This window comes from Chiloscyllium plagiosum, unplaced genomic scaffold (genome assembly GCF_037043375.1).
Source record: "Chiloscyllium plagiosum isolate Xiang-an unplaced genomic scaffold, Cpla_swu_hap1 HiC_scaffold_17, whole genome shotgun sequence".
NCBI classification, from domain to species: Eukaryota; Metazoa; Chordata; class Chondrichthyes; order Orectolobiformes; family Hemiscylliidae; genus Chiloscyllium; species Chiloscyllium plagiosum.
This window is the reverse complement of record NW_028270155.1, coordinates 62,779,359-62,795,189: the sequence shown is the minus strand read 5'-3', so window position 1 is coordinate 62,795,189 and position 15,831 is coordinate 62,779,359. Positions and strand designations below refer to the sequence as shown.

The window sequence follows — 15,831 nt, the reverse complement described above, 5'->3', positions numbered from 1 at the left end:
CGTTCTCTGCATAACATGCAGCACTCGCATGAAATAAGACAGAATGATGCCAATCAATTGGCCTGGAGATATCTGGTAGGGTCAGACCAGTTTGTGCAGAGGCACTGGGTGACTTTATCAGACCCATTAGGTTTATTCAGTCATTAGCCACAACAAAAACTAAGTAATTGATAGGAGATATCATTCTGAGGCCCAGAGTAGGGAAAGGATAGCTCCCAGGAAGCTCAGTTATTCAACAAGACAATAGATTTTTGCAAATGGCAATGGGGGAGTGCTGAGGGAAGAGAGGATCAGAAGCTTCAGGAAATGCAGGATGGTGCTGAACAAGTAGGAAGACACTGCACACTCGCTGCACTTGGTAGGATTACAGAGAGTGGTGTTTATCACCAATGTGATTCAGGAAAGTGACTAAATTACCTTCATCTATACATGTATAGATCTGGGAGTCAGTTAGCTTGGTTGGCTGGATGGTTGGTTTGTTTTGCAGAGTAATGTCATTACCATGGGTTCAATTCCCTTCCTGACCCTCCTTTTCAAACACCCCATCCCCTCACCTGACGTGTGGTGACTTTCAGGTTCAATCACCTCCAGTAATCTCTCTCCATGAGAGAGTAGGTCAGTGATCTTCTAAGATTATGACAACTTTACCTCTTCTATAAATCTACAATATGATTTTTAAAATGTTTCAGGATTTAAGTGTTTTACATGATTGAGATATGAGATCTGGCTGTCTGAGTAATTCCATAGAAGTACACGATTACAGTAGGTTTATTCATGATTAATTATAAAACAGAGAGACAGAGAAAGATATTCAGGGTATTCCAGATGTGTAGAAGCAGAAGACTTTGTAACTAAGAAAGATGGATGGTAGGGAGGGTTATAGTCACAGAATAAGGGGTCAGCCAGTTAGGACCAAGGCAAGGAGGAAGGTCGTGTTGGGAAATGTCTTCATTTCTTTTTAAAGACAAAAGCCACATTGCACTGACTGAGGATTACAGTCACAAAAAGCATCATCACTTGTACATTCTACATTTTAAACTATTGAAATGGAGACACCCTGTCTGCCAGGCTTCACCAAGAGAAATAGCCTTGAAAGAGTGTGAATGGGTGCCAATCCTTATCTCATGAACAAAGGTCAACAAACAATCCAACAGGTAAACTCAATGGGCTGGTGACACACCATGAGGTGGAGGCAGTGACAAGCAATCGAGGAGCGCTCTAGGAGCAGTTGGCTCGCTTCCCACAACTGAGAAGGGGATCACGGAGGTCCCTGTGCTCAACAGGAGAATGAGCTTCTAACAGAGGTCGGTCGTGAGAAGGGACCAAGGAGGACTCTGGGAGAAGACAGCTCGCTCACTCCAACTGAGAAGGGGATTGTGGAGGACCCAGTATCGAAGAACAGTCTCAAAGAACAGTCGTACCAAAGAGTGGTCACTCCACAATGTGATGGCCAGGCAGTAGGAATGTAGAGATGGCAGGTGAGTGAGTGACTGAAAGGAATTGAGACAGCAGATCCAGGAAACTCAGGATTCCATGGAGCTGTCTAACGGGTCTGGCATTTTAGATCCCTATTTAGTGAGCAATGTGACTGAATTGGGGATGGATGACTCGAAGGAAAACCACAATACCATGGTGCGTGAAGGTACTCTGGGAAAAGAGAGAGGGGCTGAGAGGCAGATTAGGGAGACGGTAGCATTTGGTGACTCAATAACTCGAGCAATAGACAGACAGTCTGGTTTGCAGATGAGATGGTGAGTCCCGTATGCTCTGCTGCTTTCTGGGTGCACAGATTTGGGATGTAATGTAACGGCTGGATAAACTTCTGGGAGGGAGGGTGAAAAACCGATGGCTGTTCACGTGGGAGCCAATGACACAGGGAGGGATAGCAAGGAGGTCTTGCAGGATCAGCTTCAGGAGGTAGGGAGTAGGTTGAAACACAGCACCTCCAGGGCAGGAATCTCAGGAATATTCCCTGTGCCATGAGCTTCACCATTTAGGCAAAGACAGATCAGGGAGGTAAATGTGTGGCTTGAGGCCTTGTGCAGGAGGGAGGGGTTTAGATTTTATTACGAGTGGGATCACTTTTGGGAAAGAGGAGATGGGCTTCACCAAAACAGAAATGGAAATAATCTCCTGGCTGAGAGACTAAATAGTGTAGTGAGTGTGGGTTTAAACTTGTAAGGCAGGGATGTGGGTTGACTAATGGACCTAGTTTTGGAGGTACCAGAGAGGGCTAAACAGAGAAGATGGAGAATAGGGAAAAGGAAGTGAGGGAAGGATTGAGTGTTGATGGTGAACAAAGACATGGTCACCTTCCATTGGCCAAGGAAGAAATAAGGGCAGGATAAATTGTATGTATGTAAATGTACGGAGTATAGTGAACAAAACTGGGGACAGGAAACAGAGATTTGTCTCGTGGGATATGATGTAGCAGCAGTGAGGGAATCGATATGGTTAGAGGTGAGAAACTGGAAGGGAGTGGTGACCTTGTTAGATATTTATTATAGACGTCCAAATAATGGGGAGGAAATAGAAAAGAACATTTGCAGGCAGATTATGGAAATCTTCAAGACAAGTTGGATTGTGATCGTTGGTGATTGCAATTACCATAGGGTAGACTAGTCAGTAAACAAGTGTGCAGGAGAACAGTGTGGAACAGTACATTTCCAGTCCTACAGAGAGGGAGCAGTATTGGATCTGGTCCAAGGAAACGAGGGAGGCCAAGTGGAGAATGTCAGAGTAGGGGAGCATTTGGGAAATAGCGATCATAGTATTAATCGTGTTTGATATTATGTTGGCAAAGGATCAAAATCAGTCAAAAAGGCTGGCAGCACTCCAGGTAGAGAAGTTGCCTGACCGAGATGGGATGCATCCTAGATTGCTGAGAGAGAATACGTGAGTCTTTGACAGAAATTGTTTAGCTCTCTCTGAGCACAGGTTTAGTTCTGGGGAACTGAAGGATTGCAAAGTGACATCATTGTTTAAGAAAGGGCAAAGGATAACCCAGGAAACTGCAGACCTGTCAGCTTGTTATCAATAGGAGGAAATCTGATGGAAGCTATAACAGGGGATAAGGTAACGATATACCTATAGACAGTCAACACGGTTTTGTCAAGTTTCAGCAGTATCTGACAAACTTAATTGAGTTCTTTGTTGAGGTGAAACAGGCAGTGGAGAGGGTAGTGCTGTGGATGCTGTACATTTGGACTTGTAGAAAGCATCTGATAGGGTGCCACACGGCAGGATGGTTCGTGAATTAGAAAGGTTTAGGATTGATTGGTCCTTGGCAGCATGGGACCAAGGCTACAAGGTCGAAAACAGACGGTAAGTGTAGATGAGCATTTCTAAGACTGGAGATGAGTTGAAACTGTTGTTCCCTGGGGTCTGGTGTTGGGACCCTTGCTTTTTCTGATTCATACAAATGATTTGAAGTTGGGTGTTAAGGGTAAAATCTCTAACTTTGCAGATAACACTAAGCTCAGGAGAATAGTGAATTGGGAGGAGGATACTGAGGGACTTCAGAGGGACATTGACAAGGTGACCAAATAGGCAGACACCTGGCAGATGAATTTCAAAGCAGAGAAATTTGAGGTGATACATTTTGGTAGAAGAATCACGATACAGAATCCAGGCTCAATGGTACCACCCTGAGGGGAGGTACAGGAGCAGAGGGAACTCAGGGGTTATGTGGATGATTCTCTGAAGGTGGTCAGACAGTTTGAAACAGTTATTGAGAAAGCGTATAGGATCCTTGGGTTTATATAGGAGCCAAATGTATAAAAGCAGGGAGGTGATGCCATACCTCTGTAAATCATTGGTCAGACCACATTTGAAGCATTGTATTCAGTTCCAGGCACCTTATTTAAGGAAGGATGTTAAAGCCCTGGAGCAAGTGTAAAGGAGATTTACCAGAAATTTCAGGATTGCCAGCAAGAGAGCTGGGAGTGAAATGAGGAGAAACTTCTTTCCTCAGAGAGTCGCTAAGATTTGGAACGTGCTGCCAGGGAGAGGGATGGAGTCAGATTCCATTTCAGCTTCCAAAAGAGAACTGGATATATATTTGAAAGTAATGGATTACAGGGGTACAGAGATAGGGCTAGAGACTGGGACTGGCTGGGGAGTGCTTTCAGGAGCCAGTACAGACCAAATGGATCAAAGGGCCTCCTTCTGTCCTCTGATATTCTATGATTCAATAATTCAAGGACTAATCATTTGGACAATGGGATTCTGGCTAAGAGAGGAATTCCCAGCCATGATTGAATCAAGTTCTAGCTGGACTGTACTTACCAGTGTCACACTTGGGTAACTGGGCAATTGGACAGACAATGCCATGTGACAACAAACCTCTTTATATGTTTAAGCAGCTGTCTTACTGAGCAAACATCTGAGACACTGAAGAATGAAAAGCAGGAGTGGGTTCTCCTTGTTGTCGCTTTCTCTCTATCCAGTTTGCAAGTTTTGAACCCTGTCAGCTGATCTTGACTATCCACCTGCCACAGACCAAGGTTGTAAAAAGAACTCAACCTATCGCTGCTGTCTCCACACAAAATGGATAAACCATCAATCGACATCTTTAAGCCACATCGATGCTGAAATTAACACAACCACCAAATTCAGTCTGGAGTAAGTCATCAGTCTTCAAGAACTATGTAGCCCTTCAATATTATTGGACTCTAAATTGGATGATCTCCCCTCCTAGTCTGTCACTTTAGCCCGAACATCAGATGCATGTACTTTTCCCACAAACAATGTTAAACCGACAGGAGGTGTTGCAACTGGTTTCCCTCTTTTTCCTATCTTAAATAATTAGTAAATTTCCAATCCAATGCACAATTCTCAAAACAAGGTAGACTTGAAATTATGATGCACTGACTGCTTCAATACCTATAGGAGGAAACATCAGAGGTTGGGAATTTAACTAAACCAAGTCCCATTATTTTTTCCATTCAATTTTCTGAAACTGATATTGAAGCCTTGATTTATGTTCCGTTTTCCCTCTTGCAATGGTCACATTGCTGTGGAAAGACATGCAAAATACTAACTTCACAAAATGTCAATATCTTTCATGGAATTTCATTTTCGAAATGCAAAGTACATGTTAGGGATTTTCATGGTGACATAGTGATAGCCCTTGGAAAATGTAATTGTTAGAACAGTTTTCAATTCTCAATGACAAAGACAACCTATACATTAAGATCTTCTACCTGGTTGGAAAATTAAATCACTTCACATCATTACAGTTTTATGGACATTATCCGTCCCTCAAGAGCATTTCAGTCTCCTCGGAAACAAACTGTGACCTCACATCGTAGATTAAGATCCTGGCTAAGGCAAAAATGAATCTGTTTGAACTTAACACTGAGTTTAAAGGGGCCTGCTAATTTTAGGTTTCCTTCATGTTTGAATCATATGCTGCTATCTTTTCCCTTCCAGTGAAAATGGAATCTGTCAGAAATGCATCCAACAGTTTCACATCTGGGTCGTGTCCACCATTTTAATGGGTATAGGAGTCTCCAGGACTCCACTGGAAACCAGATCTTTGTGTCTGTTGCAGTATTGCCTTTCTTTGTGTTTAATTAGCTCAACTCTCCCTCAAACACTCATATTAGAATAATCTTCGAATATTAACCACTGTATTACTCAGAAGATCTTTTCAATCTTGTGATGACAGCAAGGCCTTATCAGAGCAGGATAATAGGCCACAGATGGAAAGAAATTTACAATCATGAGGGAAATGCTGTTGAGCAAACTGCTGGAGCTTTGTGCTGACAAGTTTCTCTGGTCCGGATGGACTCCATCCAAGTGACTTAAAAGTGGCGGCGAGTGAAAGTAGATATGTAGTTTCTCATATTGCACAGTTTGCTGGATTTGGGGAAATATCTGTTCAAGTGGAAGATAATTAATGCAATTCCTTTATACAAAATCTGTCAGAGCGAAAATATTAGAAGCTATGATCAAAGATATTATCATAGAGCACTTAAAAAAATTGAAAATAATTAGGCAGAGTCAACAAGGCTGTGTGAAAGGGAAACCATAACAAAATGAATTAATTTACTAGAGCTCTTTGAAGAAGTAACATGTGCTGTGGAAAAGGTGGATATACTGCACTGATTTCCAGAAGGCACCATGTCAAAGTTTAGGGAGGAAAATAAAGCCTGAGGGTGTAGGGTATAACACATTGATATGGACCGAAGATTAACTCATTAACAGGAAACAGAAAGGCGGCATAAATAGGCCTTTTTCTGGTTGGCAAGGTGTTACAAATAATGTGCCTCAGGAATCAATGCTGGGGCTTCCAACTTGTATAATTTATATAAAGGAATTGGATTAAGAAACCAAAGGCAGAATTGCTAAATTTGTTGATGACACCAAAATAGGTAGAATACAGAGTCATGAATAGGACAGATTGAGGCTACAACAGGTTACAGAGAAATAATTGGGTGAAGATTTCATAAATGGAGTATAATGTGGGAAACTGCAACTACCCCGTTTTAGAGAAATAAAACAGAAACATTTCTAAATGGAGAGATTGTAGACCTTTGTGAAACACAGCAATCTGGGTTTATTAGTGAATTAATCACAGACATCTAGCATGCAAGTACAACAAGTATTTAGGAATGCTGTTAGAACGTAATTGTTTATTGTGAGAGGGATTGAATACGAAAGTGGGAAGGTTGTGCTCCAGTTATGCAGGGCACCAGTGAGATCACATCGGTGGATCTATGTATAACACTGATCCCTTATTTAAGGAAGGATGGAAATGAAGGAGGAGGTTTAAGAGACCCAAGTGGGCATGTTGGCTAATGAGAAAGGTTTGGACAAACTAGTCTTGTAAATGCTGGAGCTGAGAAAAGTAAGAGGGGACTTGATTGAAATGTAAGACCTGGAAGGAATCGAAGTGGAGGATGTGGAGATGATGTTCTTTCTTTATGGGAGAACCCAAAACTCGAGGTCACTGTTTAAAAACAAAGGGTTTAAAGATGGAAATAAGGGGAGTTGTTTTCTCTCAGAGGATCATGTATCTTTGGAACACTCTTCCTCAAAAGATGGCGGAAACAGAAACTTTGAGTATTTGTAAGTCAGAGGTAGATAGATTCTTGGTAAGGGGTGAAAGGTTATGGGAGGAGGAGGCAGAATGTGGAGTTGAGGTTACATTCAGATCAGCAACCCCTCCCCCCACTCCCATGATCTTCAATAAGATCTTCAATGGCAAGGGCAGGCTCAAGGGGTCAGATAGCCTATTTCTGATCCTGACTCATACGTACATATATTATGTTTTACAGTCTCCTTTAATTCAAGGTCAATCGTAATAGTTTGGAGCGGGTGTGTGACCTCTTACAAACCTCCTGGTGACAAGTTCATGTAACCTCATATTATGTCTACCCAGAGATAGACCCATGTGACTTCTTGGTCTGCAGACATAAAGTCAAACTGAACCTTTTTCAAGGTTAGGCTTAACATCTGGATACAACAGAGACGGCAGCTGGCCTACATTCACAGGCTCAGAGTTAGTCTGACTGAACAATATGGGGAATAAAACAGTTGCTGCTTTGTCACAATGGTGTAAAGGTCTAATTTCATGTTAACTCGCAAGCAGAATATACATAGTACTCCAGCTTGAGACCAATAATTCCAACTGTTCAATCTAATCTTCATACCTGAAGGATCTCATCTCTGGAACATTCTCAGAAACTTCTTCAACACTCTCTAACATTCATCTAAAGTGTGGTACCCCAGCACCTTACACAATACTCCAACTAAGGACTCACCAGTGTCTGAGACAGGTTCAGCATCCTCTCCCTGTTCTATTATTCTGTTAATAAAGTGAAGGATGCTTTATTCTTTGTGCTGTCAGCTTTAATGACTCACACACATGTACTCCCAGGTCTCTCTGCTCTTGCACATTCTTTAGAATAATTGCCTTTGTTTCATACTGTCTCTCTATGTTCTTTCTAACAAAGTGCATCACCTCACACTTTTTTGCATTGAATCTTCTATGTCCAGTCTACCATCCCATCAATGTCCTTTTGAGGTGCTGCACTACTAGCCTCACAGTTTACAGTGTCTTGAAGTTTTGTATCTTCTACAAACTTGGAAGCTTGGCCCCTATACTCCATGATCTAGAATTTTAATATAAGTCAGGAAAAACAAGGGTTCCAATACTGATCCCAGTTTGGAAACTTGTCATCTCTCAGGAGAACATTCTCTCAGACAATGCACATTGATCTCTGTGGAGAAACTGCTTCATACAGCACGAGTTCTGTTGGAGACACACACAAACATGGAAGGGTAAAACTCCCAGATGAATGTCCATTGTAGCGATGTTGATTTCCGTACCAACTGCTGCCCTACTCAGAGTATACACAAATATTAACATGAGTTCGCAGAAGGAGTAGGCCACTGAGTCCCATTTGTGCAGACATTTTTAAATGGCAATGTAACATGTAACACACTTAAATTATTTTGCAAGCTCGATCCAGCCGTTAGGAAAGAGACCAGAGTGGTTCAAACATTGGGGATGCTGGTTTCACAAGACAATGGCTTGCTTTCTGTAGTTCCTTTCTGGGAATAGGTATAATTTCCAGCACTTGTCCTGAAGTGTATTGGGCTCCACACATGTAGTGAAACAGAATAGGGATGTGTGCAAAATATAATGAGCATTCCATGGAAGCAACACAGAAATGTGCAAGTTTAACGCCTTATATCAAGAAAGATTTCTCCATTTGATACCAATTTTACCTGAGCTTGCTGATGGTAAAAGAAGCAATATAAATCCTAATTTCTGCCCCCCTATTTATCAATCTCGCAAAGGATTTTCATGGATAACACTAGCATGAGGCTAGAGCAGAATATCCTGTTCTCACTGGTGTTCTCACAAGCTTGGAGACAGGGAGGGTAAATAATTAGGTGGGATGGTGTTTTACCTGAACCCTGTTGACTTCCCATCTTCACCAGAATTAGGGTCTGGGCTGCAGCTAGACTTCCCCACCATGCTCATAGTCAAGGCCCTTAAGTGCTGAAAATGTGTTGCAGCATCCAAGGAACAGGAGAGTCGACGTTTCGGGCATAAGCCCTTCTTCAGGAATGAGGAAAGTGTGTCCAGCAGGCTAAGATAAAAGGTAGGGAGGAGGGACTTGGGGGAGAGGCGTTGGAGATGCGATAGGTGGAAGGAGGTCAAGGTGAGTGTGATAGGCCGGAGTGGGGTGGGGGCAGAGAGGTCAGGAAGAAGATTGCATGTTAGGAAGGTGGTGCTGAGTTTGAGGGATTTGACTGAGACAAGGTGGGGGGAGGGGAAATGAGGAAACTGGAGAAATCTGAGTTCATCCCTTGTGGTTGGAGGGTTCCTAGGTGGAAGATGAGGCGCTCTTCCACTAACCGTCGTGTTGCTATGGTCTGGCGATGGAGGAGTCCAAGGACCTGCATGTCCTTGGTGGAGTGGGAGGGGGAGTTGAAGCGTTGAGCCACGGGGTGGTTGGGGTTGGTTGGTCCAGGTGTCCCAGAGGTGTTCTCTGAAACATTCTGCAAGTGCGAATAATGGATCACAAGATGGCCTCATCACTCCACCTCTGCTGGGATTAACGCAGCTACAAGTGGGCATGGTGCTATGTGGCGTGCTGGACTGATCAAACTGTGTGGACTGCTTGTCATCTCTGGGGAGAGTGTGTGTTGGTGTCCTTCAATCAGAGGCAATCAGGAACTAATTGAGGGATAGCAGATAAGGAAGGGATGGGCTGATGAGAGGTGCCCCTGCATTTGTTTCCTACCCTCCTGGCCCCTTTTTCCCTGCAACTTCCCACAGCACTATCCCTGCTACATTAGTGGGCGGCACGGTGACACAGTGGTTAGCACTGCTGCCTAACAGCACCGGAGACCCAGTCTCAATTCCCGCCTCAGGCGACTGACTGTGTGGAGTTTGCACGTTCTCCCCGTGTCTGTGTGGGTTTCCTCCGGGTGCTCCGGTTTCCTCCCACAGTCCAAAGATGTGCAGGTCAGGTGAATTGGCCATGCTAAATTGCCCGTAGTGTTAGGTAAGGGGTAAATGTAGGGGTATGTGTGGGTTACGCTTCGGCGGGTCAGTGTGGACTTGTTGGGCCGAAGGGCCCGTTTCCACACTGTAATGTTAGGTAATTTAATCTAATCTAATTACTGACCAGTGGTGTGGCTCCTCCAGGAGCCTGGGATTTGGGGGAGCCGGTGGGGAGGATCCTTCTGACATCATCCATGACCACCTCAGTGGCACTGCCGAGCACATCAACTGCCAGCAGCTCTCACTGTATGGCACTGCTACCCCCAGGGTAATGATTCCAAGGAAGGCTCTGTCAATCGCCGTGCCACTGCCTGATTGGCATGTGGTTTGGCTGGTATTTGTCCTAAAGAGACACAATGGGTCTCTTGCTGACTCTCTCCAGTCATCAGGTGAGACCTCTGATATTTCAACAAGACTGCCTCGGGTACATCCTTCAGACTGGGATACGAGCACAGAGTAGGTTCAAACAGAGGGAACAGCCCGAAAAGCACCAAGTATTATTGAACATACAGTCTAGTTAAAACCCATAGTACTGGGATGATATCTAAATGAACTGTGTTGTGAGGCTGACAATGCCCTCTGGGAGAATGATTATTTACGTGTCAGGAGTGTGGTTGGTAAATCTCTGGATGAATTTGTTCACTATTTCAACTGCAGCCATGCAGTGTTCACTTCCATCAAGCTGGCACTGCAAATGTTCACAAGTCTCAGTCGGCCCTGAGTGGAGAAGGAGAGGATTAAATAATCAGGTCAATACAAATCAGCTCCAGCCCTTCGAAATACCAACAGGAAAACACCCACAGTACGGTCTCGGGGTAAACCCGCTTTGTTTTATTCTGGGAGTGGAATCCCTTTCTCAGCTCTTTCATTAACTGGTTAATGAGTTTGAGAGAAATTTCCAGATTTGACTCAAATCAATCAGTGAAGTCTTCAATTAAATTATAAGCAGCGAAGTTTCAAACTGGTGCATCAATCAGTTCATTACAAATAATTTAAACAGTAATATTCCCACTATGTTACTATGCTTTTACAATGATTCAAACTTGTCAAATATTTCAAAAAATTAGAATAATTATTAACTGGGACCACAGCAAATCCACAATCTGACAGAGGGATCATTTGGACCAATTTACATGAAGAACCTTCTGTCATAGAGAAACAATGGAGCATAATGAAACGGACAGACTGTAACCTCTCCAATCCAGAATGTTCAGGATCAAGGTATCTCTGGATACTGGAATTTTCTGGATTAAAGAATAATGTTAGAAAACAAAATTGGAGAACATCAAACTTATAAATATTCACCTACAGCGTAAAACACCGATAAAACATTATAAAGCAGTAAAAATATTGCGTTACTTATGCCCCATTTCCACTCACAAAGTATTGGACTAAAATGGTGCTTAAAGTTAATCAAATCCACTCAGAACATTTCTAGAACACTCATGTTTCTAAACTCTAGATTTCTAGACTGCAGAGGCTGGAATTTATTTCCAATTTTATATCTCATTTACACAGTCGAAATAGTTTGGGATCTAATTGTCTCTTTATTCACTGATGGGTTCCTATCTTCATTCAGTGAACGGGGATTCAGTTTTTAGAATTCTGTTTCCTGTGGGTTTGTTTGTGAAGTGAAGCTAATTAAGATGTCACTCCACGGATTTTGCTAAACCTCTTATCAGAATTGGTTAAAAATGGTCTGCAATATCCAAACTTCCACATAAAAGCTCAATCCTGTAACGTATGTTGGAAATGTCCACATGAGGCCATGACCTGGAGGTTCTGGTCTCACTCCGAGGCTTGACAGTTAAAGATGGGGTGTTCATAAACAAAAAACAAAATTGCTGGAAAATCTCAGCAAGTCTGGCAGCATCTATGAAGAAAAATCAGAATTAACGTTACGGGTCCGGTGACCCTTCCTCAGTTCTGAAACGTTAACTCTGATTTCTCTTCATAGATGCTGCCAGACCTGCTGAGCATTTCCAGTGACTTCAGTTTAGTGACCACTTCTAAATGCTTCTACCATATGGCAATGGCAGATGGCATGAGCAGCCATGGTGAGATATCGAAATGAATTAGACCTTTGACCGTCACCCTCAATAGTTCCAGGCTTCAACATGTGTCTAACAGTACATGTTACCACAACATTTCAGATCCCTTGAAGTGGCCAGTGAGCTCAGTTGGCTGGATGGCTGGTGAGTATCAGATTGGTGCCCCCAGCACACAGATGTCCTCCAATCTAACTGGGGTGGGTTCAAGACCCTTCTCCTCACTCCATTCATGGTGGAGATTGATGGGCTGTGAGTTGGACCTCTCTTCAGGCAGAGAACTGAAGGAAGCCATGACAAACCTCCACCATCTGCTACAAGCAGCCATGCTGTCCCAATAAAGCAGCAGCAAAGAGAATTGCAATACTTAATTTTTCTGGAACAGGATCATTTCACGACCCCATTGTTCATGTTGCACACATCAGACAGCTCACTAATCATTGCTGAATTATAAAGTGACTGATGCACTAATTGGGTGCATGGCACCAGCTTCACCAACAGGGCAGGGCGAGTGGTTCCTTCTACATTTCTGGCCCTCCCAGGCTGTAAGGAGTCACCGATTAGTCCGATATTTACATTGAGGGCCAGAACTGTATTTAATTAATCCAGTCATGGGATTCAGTTCCATTAGTAAGGAATGGTTTGTGATCACTGGCAACAGAATATTTATGTAAAAGTCTGTCTTCCTGACAATATCCATAATCTGCGAATGCTTTAAATGATTCATTGGTGGAAAGATGTACTTCCCATAGTTGTGTGGTAAGTAACCAATGAGGAAACCTTTTACTATACTCCAGGTTGGTTACAATGAGATCCTCACCAAAGCAGACACTCTTGATGAGCAGTTGGATTTGAATTGTCAAACAGCTGAGACCTTGCTGCTGGATTATTAATCCACGAGGGAGTTGAGGTTTACAGTGATTGGGCGGGAAAGTGAAGATTAGGCCAAGGTCGGATCTGCCATATTCTTTTTTTTAAGTTTAAAGTACTCATATGTAATGGGATTTTTGCCAGTATTTCCGTCAATGGACATACAATTGAGCTGAGTTTAAATTTCTGATGGAACTGTCTCACAGAGGTCCAACTGCCGCAGACCTCAATGTGTGATAGCAAAGGGCGTCTATCACACAACAGTCATGTACAGTACCCTGAAATATCACAGAAAGGGTCCTTAATGGCAACCTCATTGCTTAAGAAAATTGTAAGTTGTTGATGTAAACTGATTTAACTTGAGATGTACATTGTCCAGATCAGAATAATATATTTATAAAATCATTTAATTACCTGCTGAAGAGGGTGTGCTGATGCTTGATTCCTAAAGTGGAAATTTACAGCATCAGATAAGTTTTCAATCAAATAAATGTTTATAAATAACAGAATGGAGACACTGAATAATAATTGGACCTTACCGGGGGTGTTTCACAGGGTCTGCCTGTCACTGGGGTAGTGACACTGACATGATTGGAAAGGTTACTCTGTGTTGTAAATTTAAATGGGTCAGCACTTGGAAAAAAGGCAAAAATGTCCTGGAAAGAAATATGATAAAAATATTGAAATAGATCATCTGAAAGTAAAAGTTCATACCATGAATATTTTACAGATATTTTTATTTCCAACTTGTCAGTCGTTCTAGTAAGTGCTCAGTGAAATAAGCAAGGTTTATCTATTTTTAGTGCATAAATTAATTAGAAATAGAGATGAGAAAATACCCATTGCCCTGATATTTCAGGTGACACTGTTTTACAACAGAGTGTCACACCGTGTCTCAAACAATAAAAATCTGCCAAGGATAAACACAAAAGGAATTATTTAACATGTCCAGCAGCATCTATGGAAAAGGAAATGAGAGAGTTAACATTTTCAAATGTTTGACCTTTCTTCAGAACTCAGAAAATGAGAAGTGTAATTAGTTTTGACCAACTGAAAGGGGGTCAGGGAACATTCCAGAATGTCTGTGTACTCGATCAGTACCCAAGTACCACTGGGTCTTGGATAAATGTTGAAATACTTCAATGGTGACTAAAACATGATCATTGTTATCACGGAGAATCAGTCCGCAGACTCCAAATGTGAGAATTCCCAAGTCTTAGCCCTTCAGTGGGTGCTATTGTGTAACTGCTCTAACTACCCCGGATTGGAGGGTAATCCCACATTAACAGGAGTAGAACTGGGGGCTAACCAGGGGCTCAGGCTGAGATCAAGGTTTGGACAGCTGGAAAAAAATCCAAACATTTAAAATTGAAGCTTTAATACAGCTCTCACTGGGGCCCTATTCAGCCTTCCCAGTCTGGTGGAGGTTCCAGATGTACCTGCGAAACATTGTGGCCTAGCAGGCAGGGACACATATAAACAGATGGACATGGAGTAGGAGCAGGCCATCAGGCCTTTGGGCCTGTTCCACAATTTAATAAGATCATAAGGAGTAGAAGTAGACCATTCGGCCCATCAAAGGTTCTGCAATTCAATAAGTTCATGGCTGATCTGATCATTCTCACTTCCACTTTCTTACTTATTTTCCAATAACCCTTAACTCTGTCACTGATTAAAAATCTGTCTACCTCAGTTTTGAATACACTTTATGGTCCAGTCTCCACAGCCCTTTGCTGTAAAGAGTTCCACAGAACCAGTGCCCTCTGAGAAAAGATATTCTTCATCATTTCTGTCTTAAATGAGTGATCCCTTCCTCTGAGATTATGCCCCCTGCCTGTAAACTCTCCCACAAAGAGAAATAACTCTCAGCATCTAGGGAGTGTCAAATCCTCAAAGAACCTTAAATGTTTCAAGAAGGTCATCTCTCTCATTTTGTGAGACTTCAACGAGTACAGGCCAAACCTACTCAACCTCTCATCATAAGGATATCCCTCCATACAGAATCACAGAATTCTTATAGTGCAGAGGAAGCCATTGCACTGGCTCCAGCACTGATCCCTGTGATATTCTGTGAGTTAGAGGCTGTCATCCTGACAAATGTTCCCCTTATCTCAACTCTCCAACATCTTTTAGGAGTGGTCTTATTCTCCACAACCACCTGATGAAGGAGCAGCACTTCGAAATCTCGTGATCCCAAGTAAACCTGTTGGATGATAACCTGGTGTTGTGTGATGTTTAACTTGGTCCACAGTTTGAATGAGTGTGTGAGGCAGGCAGTTTTCCAATCCTCTGGGAATTTTCCAGAATCTAACGATTCTTTGAAGGTTACCGCTACCACATCCAGTATCTCTGTAGCTACCTCCTTTAATATCCTAGGAAGCAGCCAATCAGGTCCTGGGAACCTTTATCCCTATTCGTTTCCTTAATACTTTGTCTCTGCTGATTTATTTCCTCCCCAGCCTCAATGTTTCACCTCTTGATTATTTTTAGAATGTTATTACTGGTTTACACTGTAAATGTAAAAAACTGTGACTCAAATCCATTTTTCACTCCCATTAATAACCTTTCACCTCTTGCTTTAACAAGAAATTAGCTAATTCTGACATCAAAATATTCAAGCTCTCTGCTTCTACCACCTTTTCAAGAAGACTCTGAGAAAAATATACTTTGCTTCCTCTCCATTTCTCAAGCCCCAAGTCGTACACAATGACCCCTCATTGTAGTTTCTTCAAGATGAGGAAACATCCTTTCGACATCCACCAAGTCAAAGCCGTTTAGAATCTTATATATTTCAACCATGTCATCTCATACTCTGTTCAACTCTAATGGATACAAACATAGTCTGTCCAACCTTTCCTCATAAGTCAACCTTTCTATTCCAGGTGT

At 42.5% G+C, this 15,831-nt stretch overlaps 1 protein-coding gene and 1 pseudogene across 2 annotated transcripts in view; both read right to left on the bottom strand.

The window, feature by feature from the left end:
* LOC148147376 (adhesion G protein-coupled receptor G2-like) overlaps positions 1-7,714 on the bottom strand; it is a 40,297-nt pseudogene extending 32,583 nt beyond the window's left edge. The window contains exon 1 of the transcript XR_015759900.1: positions 7,659-7,714. The product of XR_015759900.1 is annotated as an adhesion G protein-coupled receptor G2-like (transcript). The remainder of the gene's footprint in view (positions 1-7,658) is intronic.
* A 280-nt stretch (positions 7,715-7,994) lies between these two features.
* LOC148147375 (uncharacterized) overlaps positions 7,995-15,831 on the bottom strand; it is a 92,063-nt gene continuing 84,226 nt past the window's right edge. Inside the window, exon 9 of the mRNA XM_087995599.1 lies at positions 7,995-8,120. Within this exon, the coding sequence (XP_087851725.1) occupies positions 7,995-8,120 (126 nt within the window). The remainder of the gene's footprint in view (positions 8,121-15,831) is intronic.